Source organism: Taudactylus pleione, unplaced genomic scaffold (genome assembly GCF_031769625.1).
Source record: "Taudactylus pleione unplaced genomic scaffold, aTauple2 ptg001573l, whole genome shotgun sequence".
In the NCBI taxonomy this organism is placed as follows: Eukaryota; Metazoa; Chordata; class Amphibia; order Anura; family Myobatrachidae; genus Taudactylus; species Taudactylus pleione.
Genome location: NW_028285970.1, coordinates 5,219,469 through 5,236,742, shown reverse-complemented (window position 1 = coordinate 5,236,742; position 17,274 = coordinate 5,219,469). Strand labels below are relative to the sequence as shown.

At 44.0% G+C, this 17,274-nt stretch overlaps 1 protein-coding gene across 1 annotated transcript in view; it reads right to left on the bottom strand.

Annotated features, from left to right (window-relative positions):
- The window catches only part of PCSK5 (proprotein convertase subtilisin/kexin type 5), a 622,474-nt gene that overhangs the window by 133,601 nt on the left and 471,599 nt on the right, over positions 1–17,274 (bottom strand). Inside the window, exons 21-22 of the mRNA XM_088464067.1 lie at positions 9,888–9,990; positions 4,996–5,132 (exon numbers count right to left, since the gene is read on the bottom strand). Of these exons, the coding sequence (XP_088320193.1) occupies positions 4,996–5,132; positions 9,888–9,990 (240 nt within the window). The remainder of the gene's footprint in view (positions 1–4,995; positions 5,133–9,887; positions 9,991–17,274) is intronic.

Sequence of the window (17,274 nt, the reverse complement as noted above, 5' to 3'; positions counted from 1 at the left end):
CCGGTGATGTCTCCCCTCTGGTCAGCTGGTCTCCCATAGTGCACTGCGGCCTGGTGATCGGGTCCCAGTGTAGTATGGGAGATCACCTGATTGAAGGCATGGTGTCAGAGTTCAGCCGGGGATCAGCCGTCCCTTACCGTCCCGCCGGCTTCCTCTGACTTCCCGGGCAGTCGGGCGGCTGGCGTGGCGACGTGGGAGGAGCTGAGCATTCACCCTGTAGCTGTGGTGTCAGGCGACCCGGTGAGTGGGGATCGCAGTTTCCGTCATGGGCGCCGCCATTACACTTTCCCTATGTCAGTACTTCCTTCCCTGAGTGGCCCGGCTGGTCAGCTGACACTGTGGGCCTATCAGCAGGCTTCCAGGGGTATATATCCGGCTCCTGTGCTCCAGGTAGTTGCCTGAACAATCATTGTCGCCGCTAGTGTAACTAGAGGAGTCTCGTTCCAGGTTCCCGTGCTTCCAGTGTGTTTCTTCCAGAGCTTCTGAGCTATCTCACCACAGTGCCTTTACTATAAACAGCCTGTGTGCAAGTTTAATCTCCATCTCTCCACAGTGCCTTTACTATCAACAGCCTGTGTGAAAGCTAACCTCCATCTCTCCACAGTGCCTTTACTAAGCAACAGCCTGTGTGCAAGTTCAACCTCCATCTCTCCACAGTGCCTTTACTAATCAACAGCCTGTGTGCAAGTTAACCCTTCATCTCATCACAGTGCTTTTACCATCACAGCCTGTGTGCAAGTTAACCCTTCATCTCACCTCAGTGCTTTTACCATCACAGCCTGTGTGCAAGTTAACCCTTCATCTCATCGCAGACCTTTTACCATCACAGCCTGTTTGCAAGTTAACCCTTCATCTCATCGCAGTGCTTTCACCATCACAGCCTGTGTGCAGGTTAACCCTTCATCTCATTGCACCCTACTGCATGATCTCCGGCCGGCAATCCGGTATATACTTCGTGGGATATCCAGCTGTTACCTCAGCCTACCAATAAATCTCCACACCTCTCTAGCCAGCACCTCAAGTGCCTTTCTCCAGCCAGGAGTTCTATCCCACTCCCCACATGCCTATTCCAGGCATTACCCTTGGGCCACGGGTGTTTTGATTCTCTTTTCCCTGCAGGCCTTGGTCACCAAGTCAAAGGACCGCGACCTGCTTACAGGGAGACGCACAAGCCCATATCCCGCTTGGAGGGGTCACTGGCGAACACCTCTTTGTGAGTTAGACTCCGCACCATTGACTAGGTCTAGCCAACGACCAGGACTTGTGGATGCGGAGATCATACGTCCAGGCCCCTCGCCTTCGCCTCCTCCCACAGCCTCAGACCTCGGCTTTCAAAAACCCGCCTTCCAGCGTGACAGATGGAGGACATCATCGGAGGTCGGATCATGCAGGTAAGTTTAATTAAGGGAGAGGAGGGGTAGGGGGGGCGGGGGGTCATGGGGGGTCCGCGATTGCGGGGATGGGGCTTAGCACCGGGGGAGGAGCTTACCACCGGCGGGGGTAGCAGCGGCGGCCGGTTGGCGCATGCACGGGTTCTTTGTCACTGTATTTTTTGCGAAAATACTGTGACTAGTGTGCGGAGGGGATTCGCAGGCACAGAGCTTTATCGCAAGCTCTGTCCCTGCAAGGGATTTGTAGTAAATCCCTGTGATATTGCCTGAATTCGCAATGCGAATTCAGTCGATAATATCACACTACAATCTGCATTCAATATGCGGGTTGTAGTAAATAGAGCCCTAAATAATTTGGTGTGCGACTCCTGAGTTCATGTTGTACAATCTCCTAGCGGCACAGCAGTGCCGACATTGCCGTCCCGATGTTTTTGTACTGCGCATGCATATGCATCTCACAGTGCGTGCGCGAACTAGCCAGTGTGGTCGGGTGAGTGTACGCAGACTGCCTGCAGCGTGCACTCAGACCATTTCCGATATTGATTAACAGGAAGTGCCATTGGCAACAGGTTCACTACAACCTGTAACTTGCACTGTGACAGATCCTAATTTTATCAACGTTGCTACTATTCATGTTATTATCATTGAAGTTGTAAAATAGGTTATTGTTACCTCATCTACAGTATTCCAATTTAAGCCAATATGTGGTCTAGACTGCTTGCCATTTTTGTAAGCTTCCACATTTCATTGATGTCTCAAGTATTAAAATGTTTGTACTTTGTATCAGGGCATAAGCCCTTAGGTAGGTTAACAGTGAATCCCTTCTTTACTTTCATACTAGGCCATATTTAGGCAACAGATACTTATGTGAGGTGATATTTTCAATCATATCATAGACAGTGTCGTAGCTAGTGCTCTCGGCGCCCAGTGCAAGTCACGCCCCCTCCGCATGATGTCACGTGAAGGGGCGTGGCCTGCATCAGGCACCAGGAGCGGGTGATTACAGCAATTGCCGGAGCATCCTCAGGATGCTCCGGGGTGCCTTAAGGGCAGCGTTGTGCCCATCTGGAGTGTCTTATGGATGCTTTAGGCAGCACTGGTGCAGAGATTCTGGCTGCAGAGTGCCATTACAGGCACCCTGCTGGCCAGATGCAGGAGCTGTGGGTGAGCGGTGGTGCTACCCACAGAGCCATGCGCCCTGTGCAGCCGCACCACTCGCACACCCCTAGTTACGGTCCTGATCATAGATACATAAGAGAATACACTTGTTGTTCACCACTCAGTACCTACCAATGTCTGATTTTCTCTTCTTAGAACCAAGCAACCGAGCAGACATTAACTTCCATTGTTTAAGTCACTGGTCAGGGAACAGGGGTAAATTACCCCAAATGGGGTTAAAATTTAATTCCTGGGGGTAATGGACGGACAGCCGGGCGTGCATATTAATCATTGCATGCCCGGCTGTCCGTCCATTACCCCCAGGAATGGAGGTCACTGGCGCCGGTGTGGCGCAAGTGACCTCCAGCGCGGCGCCGCAGGGAGGCTCTAAGCTGGACGCCCGCTGAATGTTGTTACCAGCGGGCGCCCGGCTCCTTCCATGCTGCTTCGCGTTAGCCGGAGGCTGGAGTTCTCTTCTGAACTCCAGTTTCCGGCTCTCCCCATGCGCACTATGGGAGAGATGTCATGATTTCTCTCCCATAGTTCCGAGGAGCAGCCGGGCGGACAGGATGGCGGTGGATGCCGGAGCAGGGATTAAGGTAAGTGTTTTTTTTTTTCTTTGTACGAGCGGCACTGTATGGGGGCACTATATGGGCGCACTACTAAAGTGTCATCATATGGGGCACTGCTACAGGGGCTTTATATGGTGGCACTGCTACAGGGGCATTATATGGGGGCTCTACTACAGGGGCACTATATGGGGCACTACTACAAGGGCATTATATGGGGGCACTGCTACAGGGGCATTATATGGGGGCACTGCTACAGGGGCATTATATGGGGGCTCTTCTACAGGGGCACTATATGGGGCACTACTACAAGGGCATTATATGGGGGCACTGCTACAGGGGCATTATATGGGGTCTCTACTACAGGGGCACTATATGGGGCACTACTACAAGGGCATTATATGGGGGCACTGCTACCAGGGCATTATATGGGGGCACTGCTACAGACACATTATATGGGGGCACTGCTACAGACACATTATATGGGGGCTCTACTACAGGGGCACTATATGGGGGCTCTACTACAGGGGCACTATATGGGGGCACTACTACAGGGACATTATATGGGGGCACTACTACAGGGAATAACTATGGGGGCACTACTACAGGGGCATAACTATGGGGGTACTACTATATGATTTCCTTCCTTTCAAATCAAGGGGATAATGTCGGCGTATCTAAATATATTTGGGGGTAAAAGGTAAAAAAGTTCCCTGACCCCTGGTTTAAGTAAACAACTAACTACTGAATGGCTGATATGATTGTAAATAAAATTTGTCTCTTTGAGCAATATTAGTGATGATTTCCACTAATACCCTACCATAATGCTATCATAATACTGCTCTGTTGCAGCCAACAACACTGGAATTGTTAGTTTTCCAGACCGAGTATTCAATTTGATGTGCCTATAACTGCTAAATAAGCAATATTCAGCCCTTCACTGTACACTTCTTTATTAGGAATCAGTATGAAACCGGCGGTTCGATTCCCGGCAGTGCCTGGTCAACAGATGGAGAGTTCCCGGCAGCGGAAGCCTGACAGCGCTGGAATTCCTGATCGTCCTAAGGTAAGTATCTACTAACCTAACCTAACCCCCTAACCCTAACCCACCTTAGGGGTGCCTAACCCTAATCCCCCCTCTAAGTGCCTAACCCTAACCCCCCCTTCCCCGCTGCCTAAACCTAAGTCCCCCGGGGGGGTGCCTAACCCTAACCCTCCCTCCCCCTAGCCTAACCCTAACCCTCCCGGGTGGGTGCCTAACCCTAAGTCCCCCCTGGGTGCCCTAAACCTAACCCTCCCCCCGCGGCTGTCCGCTCGATCGATCGGCCAATATATCTGGTGCCCATCAGCCAGTGTGTACCACAGACATATTGAGTGGGCTGCGCTACACAGATGATAGGCAGATATATCTGTCCATCGGCAAGTGTGTACGGGCGATCAGCCAATCGCCCGTGCACATGCATCAGCAGCCGCGGAGAGGGGGCCGCGGTGCAACCTGCGGCTGCCTGGAAGATGTTGGGCGTTCAGTGTATATGAACGACCATCATCTACAGATATATCTGCAGATCACTCAATCTGCAGATATATGTTTACAGTGTGTACCCACCTTAAGGCCCAGATTTATCAACAAACTATATTCTTATCACTCATCACTAATCTTAAATGGTGCTCCAACCAATCAGCTCCAAACTGTCATGTTTGAAAAATAACAGGGGCTGGAGCACCATTTAAAATTGGTAACGAGTGATAACAAGAATATCATTTGTTGATAAATCTGCACATAGAACTTACATTTACCCACAGTCCCCTCTCAAGCCCTTTCTATTTAACTGCTTCTTTAGACATTTACAGAGCTGTGATCCTATTAGAGAACTTACCGGTGCCACAGGATGTACATGTATCAGGCTCACCACCACTGCACTCATGGCAAGTATAATGACACATACGACACTGTCTATTAAATTCATATTTGCCAACAGAACAAGTCAATACACATTCTCCGTCATCCAGGAACCTGAGACAAAGACAGAGAAGTACTGTTTGTTAATACTCTAATGTAAAAGAACTACTACAGTACACAGCAAATCATAGGACGTAGACCACAAGAATCAACCAATTAGTGATAAATATATCTACATGTCACATGGGGCAATGACTCTGCTTGTACTACAGGGAGATACGTCTGTTACTAGAAATAATGATTCCGCTAGTTATATGTCACATGTATGCATCATAGAAATGCAGAAACACTGATAGAAGGTAAAGCATGACAGCTATGCTGGTGCTATATAACTAAATCTGCAATTTTAAATGAAGCAATAAACTGATCAAATCCCACAAGCTGTAATAGACCTTGATAAAGACATAATGGCTGAAATGCTATATTCAAGAGCATTTTTATTATTCTTCCATACTGTATGCACTGGTAATGCTCTTATTTTAAATCTCAGCCTTGACAGATTAGGATACATGGTAAAAGGGTTAACACTAGGAGCCAATTAGAAGCCTGAACATTAAACTTTCTCTACTTGTAAAAAGTATGTTTCTGTTAAATTCTACAGAGACGTTAGGAACGTGAGCAAACAGTCATAGATCCTATCCCATTTCCCAGGCAACCCTTATAAAATGAAAACAAAAAACAAAGTGTGTTTAATGTAACGGAAAAGACTGTGAAATTGATTCTTCCTAGCTCCTGGTAGCTTCTGTTCTTTTGTGGTTGATTCTGTATTCCTAGCAGACTCTTAAAGTATTTCTAAAAAGCCAGGTTGTATGTAGGTCCATACATTAACAGGAAAAAATGTCTTGTAGGTACAGTATGTTTGTTTGTTTTGTTCTCACAGCGGCTGGGAAATCTGGACGCAGGGATTTTGTGGTTAACAAACAGCTTTGATCACATTGACTGGCACCTTCTGTAAAGGCACGAGTCTGGACGCTAGAACAAGGGGTCTCCCTCATGGTAAGGGCACTGTTATTGAACCTGAGTGGAGGTAAATCCCAGCTAATGAAGACTCATATTCTTTTCCTGGTTATTAACAAGCATTTCATTGGTGTTGCAATTAATTAAAAAATATTTGATGAAAACAAAAACAGCTTGAGAACTGGCAATCCTGTATTTTGCATATTACTATTACAGTCGTTCATGTATATAAAGTTTATTGTATTTCTTAATATTGTGTTGTTCTTTTCCGTTTCATATTGTATACCATAATATGAAACATGACATTGCATGGCTTCAAGTACTGTGTGTGAAGTTATATGATTCAATGCTCTGACTACTACTGTATTCAATTTCTATTTATCAACCCAAAATTATTCAGGAGCTGCTGTCAGAAATATCTCCTGCGTTCAGCTATGTACTGTAAGTAACACAGAAGACTACAGTCTGCATTATTCTCAGTGTGCACTGTAGTCTGACCCAATTTATCAAGCTCCAAAAGCCTAGCTTTTCACAGCCTGGCCCCAAAAGCTAATGATATCTGTAGATTGTGTTAGTCATAAGGGGCCTTATTTACCAATGAGTTTTATCATATGCAATAAGTCTTATAAGTCGTTGTGTATGATAAATGGTGTTCAAGCCAATCAGCTCCCAAATGTCATTTTTCAAACAGATTATAGTTGGGAGCTGATTGGCTGGAGCACCATTATCATACACAGTGACTTTTAAAACTTGTTGTGTATGATAAAACTCGTTGATAAATGGGCCCCTTTATCCAATAGGGAAAGCATCTAAAGAGGGATGTTCTGATCCTTCAGACTTTACGCTCCTCCCCGTATGCCCCTGGTATATGCTTCTCCTCTTTTCTATGCCCCCTGAGTACCTCCAGTCCCCATTTTCTGTACCTTGTTTTGGGAAGACACCCTGTAGCTCTGCAGTGACTGGCTTTGATCAGTGGCAGTTGCACCTACGACGTAGCTGATAGCATCGCCTATAGGAATGGAATTCTTAAATGTCCCTAAGGCAGTGCACAAAGCTGTCGTTGCTGCTGTGATGGACTATAACAATACACTATTAATATGGAACATGTGTGTCATTTTGTAAAGTAAGAGATTGCATTGTGTTGTATATAATTTAATCTAGTGTGACCACTGCTATAAAATGTCACCTCAACCTTGATGAGAAGTCAGACTTTGTAATCTATACATTGTTATCAAAGTATCAAGTTGTCCCACAAAGTACAGAATGTCAATAAGAAGATATTTGAAAGCAGCCTGAGTGCATCTGCGCTCACTGTCATTGTAGTGAATAGACTGTATATCTGTGATGATGATGGAGTGGGATGAACTTCTGCATACTTAGAAAAGGACAAAGACCACCAGCTTGTTTCACAATGCGCTTTCATTGGCTTTGAGATAACAATGTCCTTTAGTCAATACACAGCTCATTGTGCCAAGGAACCCTTGTCCAGAGACGCCTCCAGCACTTTGCCTGACCAACGAGCCATGACATTTAGAGCAAGAAAGGGCACACTGGGGAAAAAAGGATAGAGAGGAATACAATAAAAGAGAATTGGCCTAATGAGCGGACAGGAACTGAAAATGTGGTGGAACAATGGACATTGTCATATGACCTTTCTCCTGCCTCTTATACTATTATTATTATTATTATTATTATTATTATTATTATCATATAGCCGGGGATATATGGGATATGTAATATATATATATATATATATATATATATATACACATATATATACACATATATATATATATATACACACGATAGATAGATAGATAGATAGATAGATAGATAGATAGATAGATAGATAGATAGAATATCTTAGTGCAGTCTTAAAGTATAACAATAATACATGGATTGTAAGGGAACATTCTTTAAAATTAATAAATTATGAAACATGCAGCTTATGTGGATTTCCCTTATAATTTAAATGTACTCACATTTGTCCATGATTATTACATGCTAACAAGTCTGTAACATACCAAAAGGGAACAGCTAAATATATATTTCTGACAAAACAATATTTAGTTTTAATCTTCCAGTCAAGTCTGTCAATAATGCCGGAGCCCAGTAGTGTATTTATAGGACCTGTAACACATGCTTTCTGCACTTCAACCAAAATCAATACTACAGCGCGAATGGAGAATTTCTTTCCACAAAATGTCTCCATAAACTGTAAATCGAAGTCATGTTCCAAACAATATTTTTTTTTTATCTTACAGAAGGTTAAACTATGCCTGCACAGTCAGGACTATTCCCAGTAAGTGTACATGATAAAGCAAGGATACAGCAGCAAAGACCTCAGAATAAAAATACAAGCAACACGTACAATGTATTGTGGCTGAGCTAAGCTTAATAAAGGATACATATTCTTTACATATATATATCTATATATATATATAGATATATATAATTAAAACTTTAATACATTTGTTTGTTTTCTGATTAAACTGTAAAAAAATATCTTCGTTTATACCCCAATTTAATTCTATCTCTAAAATGCTAAAATCTATTCAAATTGTATTTGGATAGTCTGAGAAATAAAAAAGAATTATTCACTAAAATTAGTGCCCCTCTTTAATGGAATATGATAATTTGGGGGGTTAACTCTACTTTGACAAACTGTCACTGATGTTCAGTGATGGTAAAGGTGGAGAAATCAGATAATAATCTGGGTATAATTGGAGTTATGAAATTATTCACTGTTATCTCTTTTCAGACTGTGAGGGGAAAAAAATATCCAAAGTTTTCCTGAGTGAATACTATCCACTGATCTATGTTGAAGTGATGGTAGAAATACTTTTATGTCTCCCATCTGATGCTCTTTAGACTCAAAACTACTTTTGTCTGTGGCAACTATTTGGTGTTTACTAGATCCCTTTGCAGAAAAGGCAAAAGAAACTGATTACACAGTGAACTAAGGGCCTGATTCAGAGCCGGATGCTCTGACCAGAACGCTCGCTCTGAATCAGAGCCCTCCTCCATGAAAATGGAGCGTCCTCCTGGACGCTCCTATAGCTGTGGGTGACCACCCACAGCTATAGCAAGTGTCCATGATGATGGTCGCGATGGTCTTGACCATCGCGACCATCAGGCTTGCGACGAGACCCTGCTGTAGAGTCTCGCTGCCGCAAGCCCTGGAGTGATTTTGGCTCTATCAGAGCCCAAATCACTCCCACTGACATCACTAGTGATGTCAGTGGGGCCGGCTTTAGACGGTAGGCGTTCCCATGGGAACGCCTCCGTCTGGCAGCCACGCCCACGGCACGCCCACCAAAGGGGGCGTGCTATCAATCAACATTGACAGCACGCCCCCTTTGGTGCGAGACCCGGAGCGATGGAGAGCCCGTCGCTCGCCGGGCCTCGCGCATGCGCACGACGAAGCTCCCTCCGTCGTGCGCATGCGCAGTGGGGGAACATCGACCCGCTTGCGAGCATACTGCCGCTCACGAGCGGGTCTAAATGACCCCCTAAGTGAGGCTCAGTTGAATATTTACTAAGCGGAAGCTTTTCAAAAGGTGCAGGTGGTCAGTGGTACTGGCTGCGGAATTTAAAAGGTTAATAATATTAAAAGCAGCATCAGCCACTGCATAGTAATAAATACCCCTCAGTAGTAAGAGGATTTTACCCAAAATACTCTGCTCTAAAAGTTGCTGAGGAATCAGTTTCATTAGTACAGTACACTGGACAATCATTGTGACAATTTGTGAATTGATAAAAGCTTACATTACTCATTTTTAGATACCCAGTTTAGTTATCATTAGCTATTGATAGTTGCTATACTTTATTATATGCAACAAGTGATCTTACCTTGTTATAGAACAGCCAGTACATTTATGTCTACCAGGACCAGTGCACTTATAGCAAGAGGCATCACAGTTTCTGCAATGTCCAGATTCATCAATGTATTCACCTAGCATGAAGAAAAGAACAGGTTACTTACTGTGCAAAGTGCATTATTTATTATCAGTGCAAACTTGTCAGAATAAAGTGTAATTAGAGGATCTGAGATAAAATATTTTGGAAGAGCACCTAGCAATGTCCTACTAAGTGCAAATAAATAAAAGTGGGGCACAGAAATGTAATCATTTGTATTATTGCATTCGGGGCTAAATGATTTCCAGATGGAAGACACTATAGCTATACTCTATATGAAACATTGGAGATGTAGGTTAAATATAGTTGTTCATGTTTGTCTATATTGCATATTATAATGTTACCAGTTTCTAATATATATATATATATATATATATATATATATATATATATATATTATATTATTATATTATTATATATATGTATTCACACACACATATGCTTTAGCCACACGTTGCATGGGAAGGTACAGCTACTTTCTTTCTAGCTATCATCATCTCAGGATGGCATTAGGAAAGGAAGACATTTATTTATAAGTAAAGAGACTTCACACATGCCGGATCATCCCATTCTGCCCCCCCACACACCCCTACTATCCACTGCTCCTCCCCCTCTCTGACTGCTGCTTGTTCCCGGCTGTTACCCCACTCTGTTTTCTCATGCTCTGTCCCTCCCCCACTCCCATATGTTCCCCTTTCCTGGAGGCCAGCCAGGCAATCCTCTACTGCTACACTAGGTCTGGCCCTGCTCCCTAGCAGTGGAAGCTGCTGGAGGGGCAGTACACCCCGGCTAACACTGCACATGCATGTTGAAGATGGGAAAGACATTACAGGATTATTATATGGACTAGTAGTAATTGATCAATTCATGAACATAAACCCCACTGTTTATTATTATTATTAGTAGTATTATTATTATTATTATTATTAGTTATTATGGTGAGTGCTTAGCCCCTGTGATTTCTATTTACACAATGTGGTCATATTCCATGTTGCACCCCAAATCTAGGAATGGTGAGTGCTGTAGATTAGTGCTTTTTATTTATTTGATTATTTTTTTTCTCTCATGCACCCCTTTTAACCTGTTTAATGTAATTTGTGTCAGCTGTTTTCCTAGGTGCTTTGCAACAGGTGTGCTTGGTGACTCACCTTTAAAAGCAAAGTTGCTGTGTACTTTAAACTAGGGATGTGCGACAAACCCGTGTTTTGGTTCTGTGGGGTCTATTTACTAAGCAGTGTTAGGAGACAGAGTGAAAAGTGATAAGAAAGTGATAAGGTGCCAGCCAATCAGCTCCCAACTGTCATTTTTCAAACACAGCATGTGAGATGACAGTTGGGAGCTGATTGGCTTAGTAAATAGACCCCTGCATCTACTTCCTGTTTTGGATCTGAATTTGGTTTTGGCAAAACCTCCCTTGCGTGGTTTTGGTTTTGGATCTGTGTTTTTTCTAAAAAATCCTAAACATAACCTCAATAATATTAATTTCCAGTAGTTTCCACTTTCCAGTCAATTTTGACCCCCTCACAGCTCACAATATTGTTTCATCCAGTTTAGGCCCATAATTTGCACCAAGCTAGCTGGCTGACTAAGCTAAGTGGCAGCAGTGGGTGGCACAAACACGTGACAGTTCAGCTTCAAACATGTCACATAAGGAAAAATATGTTTTCATTAATCAAGAGCCTGAAGGAGATGGAGTATGTATGTAGTTGAAGGCAGGGAAAGGAAGGGTTGATTCATAGTAAATTTAATTTAAGTTTTGGATTCCAAAGCAAATTTATGAGGGAGGGAGGTAGGGAGTCATTTTCAAGATTATTTGACTCATTCACATCAGCCCTTGCCCTAGCTGAGCTCTTGTGGTGGTCCAGTATTTATTTATTTTTTAAAATGAAAGGGGCATGCAGTAGATGCTGTCTGTGGCAGCACAAAGAATGGAAGCTCTGAACAGAAAGGGGGCAAAGGGATTTTTAAAGTCTGGTACTAAACATCTGTTATCATAATGCTTCTGGGATTGTGGATGGGAAGGCTGGGAGGGGAGGAGAGATACCATCTTATACCACCACAAAATACCCTTTCCATTTGGTGTTTGAGTTGCATCTGACCAAACATGGCTGTTATGATCAAGGAACACCAAGCCCACCAGGTTGGTATCTACAAATCAAGGTTGAAAAATAGCATAAGAATATTTTGCAAGTAGACCTACTTGTGATTTTAGTTGAAATACAGTATGAAAGTAATTTTTTTTTTTTAAAAAGTAAGCGTCAGAGCAGCAGCACAAAAGCACAGCAATTTAAAAAAAATATTGGACATGTCAGGCCGCAGTGCCCCAAACAGCATATAATGCAAAGAAAAGAAATGCAAGATAGAATTGTCCTTGGGCCCTTCCACCCACCCTTATGTTGTATATAGGACATGCACACTTTAACAAACCAATCACTTCAGCGACAGGGACTGCCAATTGTGACTGAAGCGATTGGTTTGTTTGGACCCCACAAAACAAGCTACCAACAGGCAGCTGACATTGCTGGCAATGATCTCTCCGTGCACAAACTGGCTTTACAGAGGCAAGATGTTATCGCCATCATCATTCTATTCCTCACCCTCATCAGTGTGTACATCATCTTCACACAATATTAATTTGTCCCCGCTGTAATCCACCATTACAGCCTCAGGTGCTTTGAGGAAGTAGCCTCCTACGCATATCGCTGACAAGGTTCCGGGCTGTGCTGAAAACTCTTTCTGAGTACACACTGGAGGGTGGGCAGCTCAAGTAAAACAAAGCCAGTTTGTGCAAGGGCCTCCAAATTGCCTTTCTTTCCTGCCAGTAGTGAAACGGACTGTCTGACATGCATATTTGGATGCTATCATTAAAATAGTCCTCAACCATTCTTTGAATGGTGACCATATCAGATGGAGTCACAGTAGAGGTCTCATTAATTGTAAGCAATTCATTTAGACCTGACCAGATGTCAAAACTTGGTTGTGTTGACTCATCTGCATCACCAGTGGGTCTTTTTTTGGGAAAGTTTAGTTGTTTTCTGGTGGCTGCACTTGTATCGCTGCATCAGGTGCTGCTTGAGGTGACAATTTTCTTACCAACAGCTCTTTGCATCTCTTAATCTCTTATGATCTGTGTCCGTTGGGAAGAAAGACACAATGTATGACTTAAACCTAGGATCGAGCATGGTCGCCAAAATGTATTGATCCGATTATAAGATCCTGACAACCATTGGATCCTGGCGAATCGAATAAAGGACTTGATCTACAAGTCTGACATACTTAGCAGAATTACTTTGTTTCAGCTCCTCCTTCAGTTTCTCAAGATGCTTTTCCAACAGTTTAATGAGGGGAATTACCTGACTCAAGCTGGCAGTGTATGAACTCACTTCACATGTGACTACCTCGAAGGGCTTCAGCACTCTGCACAGCAGGGAAAGTATTTTGAGTAAGGTACAGTCCCCATCCTCTTCCTATGTCATACTTTGTTGTGCAGCTTTGGATGGCTATTTGCTGTTCCTCCATCCGCTCAAGCATATAAAGGGTGGAGTTCCACCTCGTAACTACCTCTTGCTTCAACATTTCTTGCAGGTGCTGCAATCTTCTACATGCACCTTCTGAATGGCGAAAATGCCCAGAAATTTTATGGGCCATGGAGAGCATCTCCTGCACGGTCCTGTCATTTTTCTAAAATTTTGCAAAACCAAGTTAATAGTGTAAGCAAAACATGGAATGTGTTGGAATTCACCCAGCTTTAATGCTCTCACAATATTGGTGACATTGTCAGAAATCACAAATCCCGAGTAGAGTCCAAGCAGGGTAAGCCATTTTGCAATTTCTTCCCTGAGTTTTTCTAAGAGGTTGTCAGCAGTGTGTCTCTTAGTGAAACTGGTTATACACAGAGTAGCCTGCCTCTGAATAAGCTGCTTTTTCTTAGATGCTTCTGCTGCTGCTGTTGGTGCCGCTGAAGGCAATACACCCACCCAGTGGGCTGTTACAGTCATGTAATCTTGCTTTGTCCTGTTCCACTTGTCCACATATCTGTGGTTAAGTGGACAGTCTGTACAACAGTATTTTGGAGGACACTAATTAATTTTTTTTTAACGTCCCTGTACAGGCTGGGAATTGCTTTTCTAGTGAAGTGGAACCTAGATGGGATTTGGCAGCTGGGACAGAGGACCTCAATTAACTGTCTAAAACCCACTGCACTAATGCAGATATCGGACGCACATCTAATACCAGCATAGATGTTATGCCATCAGTGATCTGCTGTGTAACTGGGTGACTGCAGTCGTACTTGCTCCCCCTTGCAAAGGATTTTTTAATAGTCAATTGTTTTTTAGAACTACTACTAGTAGTCTTCCTAGTCCCCTTCTGGGATGAAGATCCACTTTCAGCAGCAGCAGCACCAGGCATAGTGCTCAAGGATTCTTCTGAGGAATCCAGGATAGGGGACGACTGAGTTAGCCTTATCAAATAGGATGCATGAATACTTCCAAAAATGATTGAGTATATTGTTGATGAAGGTGTTGGTGGTGAAGATGCCAGGTGCTTGGACCTAGCAAAGAGAAGAGAGCTAGCTGATGTTGGACTGCTTGTTGTTACTTTTTTAGCCAAAGCTTCTGAATTTTGCAAACACTTTCGATGGATGCACTGTAGATGGCGTAATAGGGAGGAGGTTCCTAGATGGTTAGGGTCCCTACCTCTACTTACTCTGGCATGACAACGGGTACAGATGGTTTGACAATTGTTGTCTAGATTTGGTAGAAATGATTCCACACTTAAGAAGTGGATATTTTTTCTTTTATGCACAGGCACGACAATGGGCTTTTCCTTATCATGGACAATATCTGATTCCACTGGGGCCTGATTTACACAAACAATATCCTCATCAACAACATCCTCATCATCAGCATCTTCATTATCAACATCTTTATTAGCATCAGCAACACAAATATCCTCATCCTGGTGCACTTCCACAGAAGCATCCTCAATTTCTATGTCAGCATGTTGACTTGTGCTGCTCATTCCCATATTTGCAGAGGATGCGCAAGTCATGGAAGGAGGCTTCTCTTCAAGTACAGTATTGGAAAGGTCAGGCTCACACATGGCACTGGCTGACACACTTAGACTCTCCTCAGGGATTTGTGAAATTTCTGAGTGCACAGTTGGTTCACGATTAAATTAACGATTTTAATTTTTTTCATTTGAAATCTGACCCCTCCCAACAGAGTCAGTGATGTCATTACCTGAGTTCCGACACCTACTGAGCATGTCAGATATGGGATGGACTTAGGGGCAGATTCAGAGTTGGACCCTATTTCAATGCGATTGCAATTGTCCATGGGTTTTCGATGTGTGCATGCGCCGCACTGCGCATGAGTAGATCTGGTCCTGTATCTTTAGGCACAGTGCGGCTGCAGAAATCAGTTGATTGACAATATGCAGCCGTTTGGGGGTGGTGCCGAGCATTTAAAATGCAGATGTGTCACCAGCATTTTGGGGGCATGCCGAAGCCAGTGACTGCATCCTCAGACGCAGATTCACTGCCTTTGGCTGGTTAGTTGTGTTGGACATTCTGAGTAACCTTAGGGTTAATCAGATGTCCGATGGTTGTCACAATGGTAGCAATGTTTTCCCGATGTTGCGACTCATGCAGCAGATCTGAGTAGCTGATGGTGGGCATCGCAAAAGACTATACCTGCAACATTAGTATAGCTACTCAGATCCGCTGCTACCATAGATGCAGCACCAATTTCTCTTGCATCCATCTCTGAATCACACCCTTAGCCAATTATTATATTTACTAGTATAACAGACCCAGTCTCCTCAGTCTCAGGCTTCCCCCCAACTTGGCCCCATTCCTAACCCCCTCCTTCACTCCCCATCATGTATCCTTTCTCATGGCTTTGATTCAGAGTTGGTCACCTTGCCGATGTTTATGCAGTTAAGTGATTGATTATCAGTGATCTGCACCTGCATCTGAGTCGCACTGTGCACACCTCTAGTTTCATCACTGTTCTAGTTTGCAGTAGGGATTTCTTTGGAAAGTGATTGACAGGCAGGAACCGTTTGTAGGCAGTAATGAGGAATTGGCTGAGGAAGCTACTATGTGTCATACTATGGGGTCACTGGGGCATAATATTAATATGGGGGCTCTGTGGGGCATACCAGAAAAAGACTGAGACATAATATTAATATGGAGGGCTCTGACTCATACTGAGGGGGCACTGGAACATAATTATAATATGGGGGGCTCTGTGTAGCATACTAGAGTGCAATAGTGGCATACTGGAGTGGGCTGTTTTTCATACCGGGGGCACAGTGTGGCATACTGTTTATACTAGGGATGAGCGGGTTCAGATTTTCAAAATCTGAACCCCCCGAGCCCCCCAAATCCAAGCCGGGAACCGAGTCCAGCTCAGGGTTTCCTGCCAGACTCGGTTCCCGGAATGAGGCAAAATGTCATCATCCCGCTGTCGGATTCTCGCAGGTTTTGGATTCTATAAAGGTCCCATGATCACTGCCATTTTTCATTCCAGCTGTGGAGAGTGCGTGCAGAGGAAGGGAGCTGGGAGCTATTGGCTACTGTTGCCTGATAATAAACTTAGTACACATTGCATACTGGGATGGCTGGCTACTGTGAAGAGGGAGGGAGCTGGGAGCTGTTGCTAACACTGACCATAGGGGCTGGCTGGCTGTCTACTGTTGTCCATAGGCATATACATATGGGCTGGCTTGCTACTGTTGTCCATATAGGGGCTGGCTGTTGTCCTGTCCATAGGGACTGGCTGGCTGTAGTGCTGTGTTGTCCAGGGGGTGCTCATCCTTCAGGGGTGCTCTCTTCACCTACCACCAGTGTTCTCCTGTCTGTCAATGGGCTGCTGCCCAAAAATAAAAATAATTTTTACAGGGGCTGTCCTGTGTGGTGTAGGGGTACGCTGCCCTTCTTCTTTAAACAAATAATTTTTACAGGGGCTGTCCTGTGTGGTGTAAGCTGCCCTTCATCCAAATAATTTTTACAGGGGCTGTCCTGGGTGGTGTAAGCTGCCCTTCATCCAAATAATTTTTACAGGGGCTGTCCTGTATGGTATAAGCTGCCCATCATCCAAATAATTTTTACAGGGGCTGTCCTGTGTGGTGTAAGCTGCCCTTCATCCAAATAATTTTTACAGGGGCTGTCCTGTGTGGTGTAACCTGCCCTTCATACAAATCATTTTTACAGGGGCTGTCCTGTGTGGTATAAAGTGCCCTTCATCCAAATAATTTTTACAGGGGCTGTCCTGTGTGGTGTAAGCTGCCCTTCTTCTTTAAACAAATAATTTTT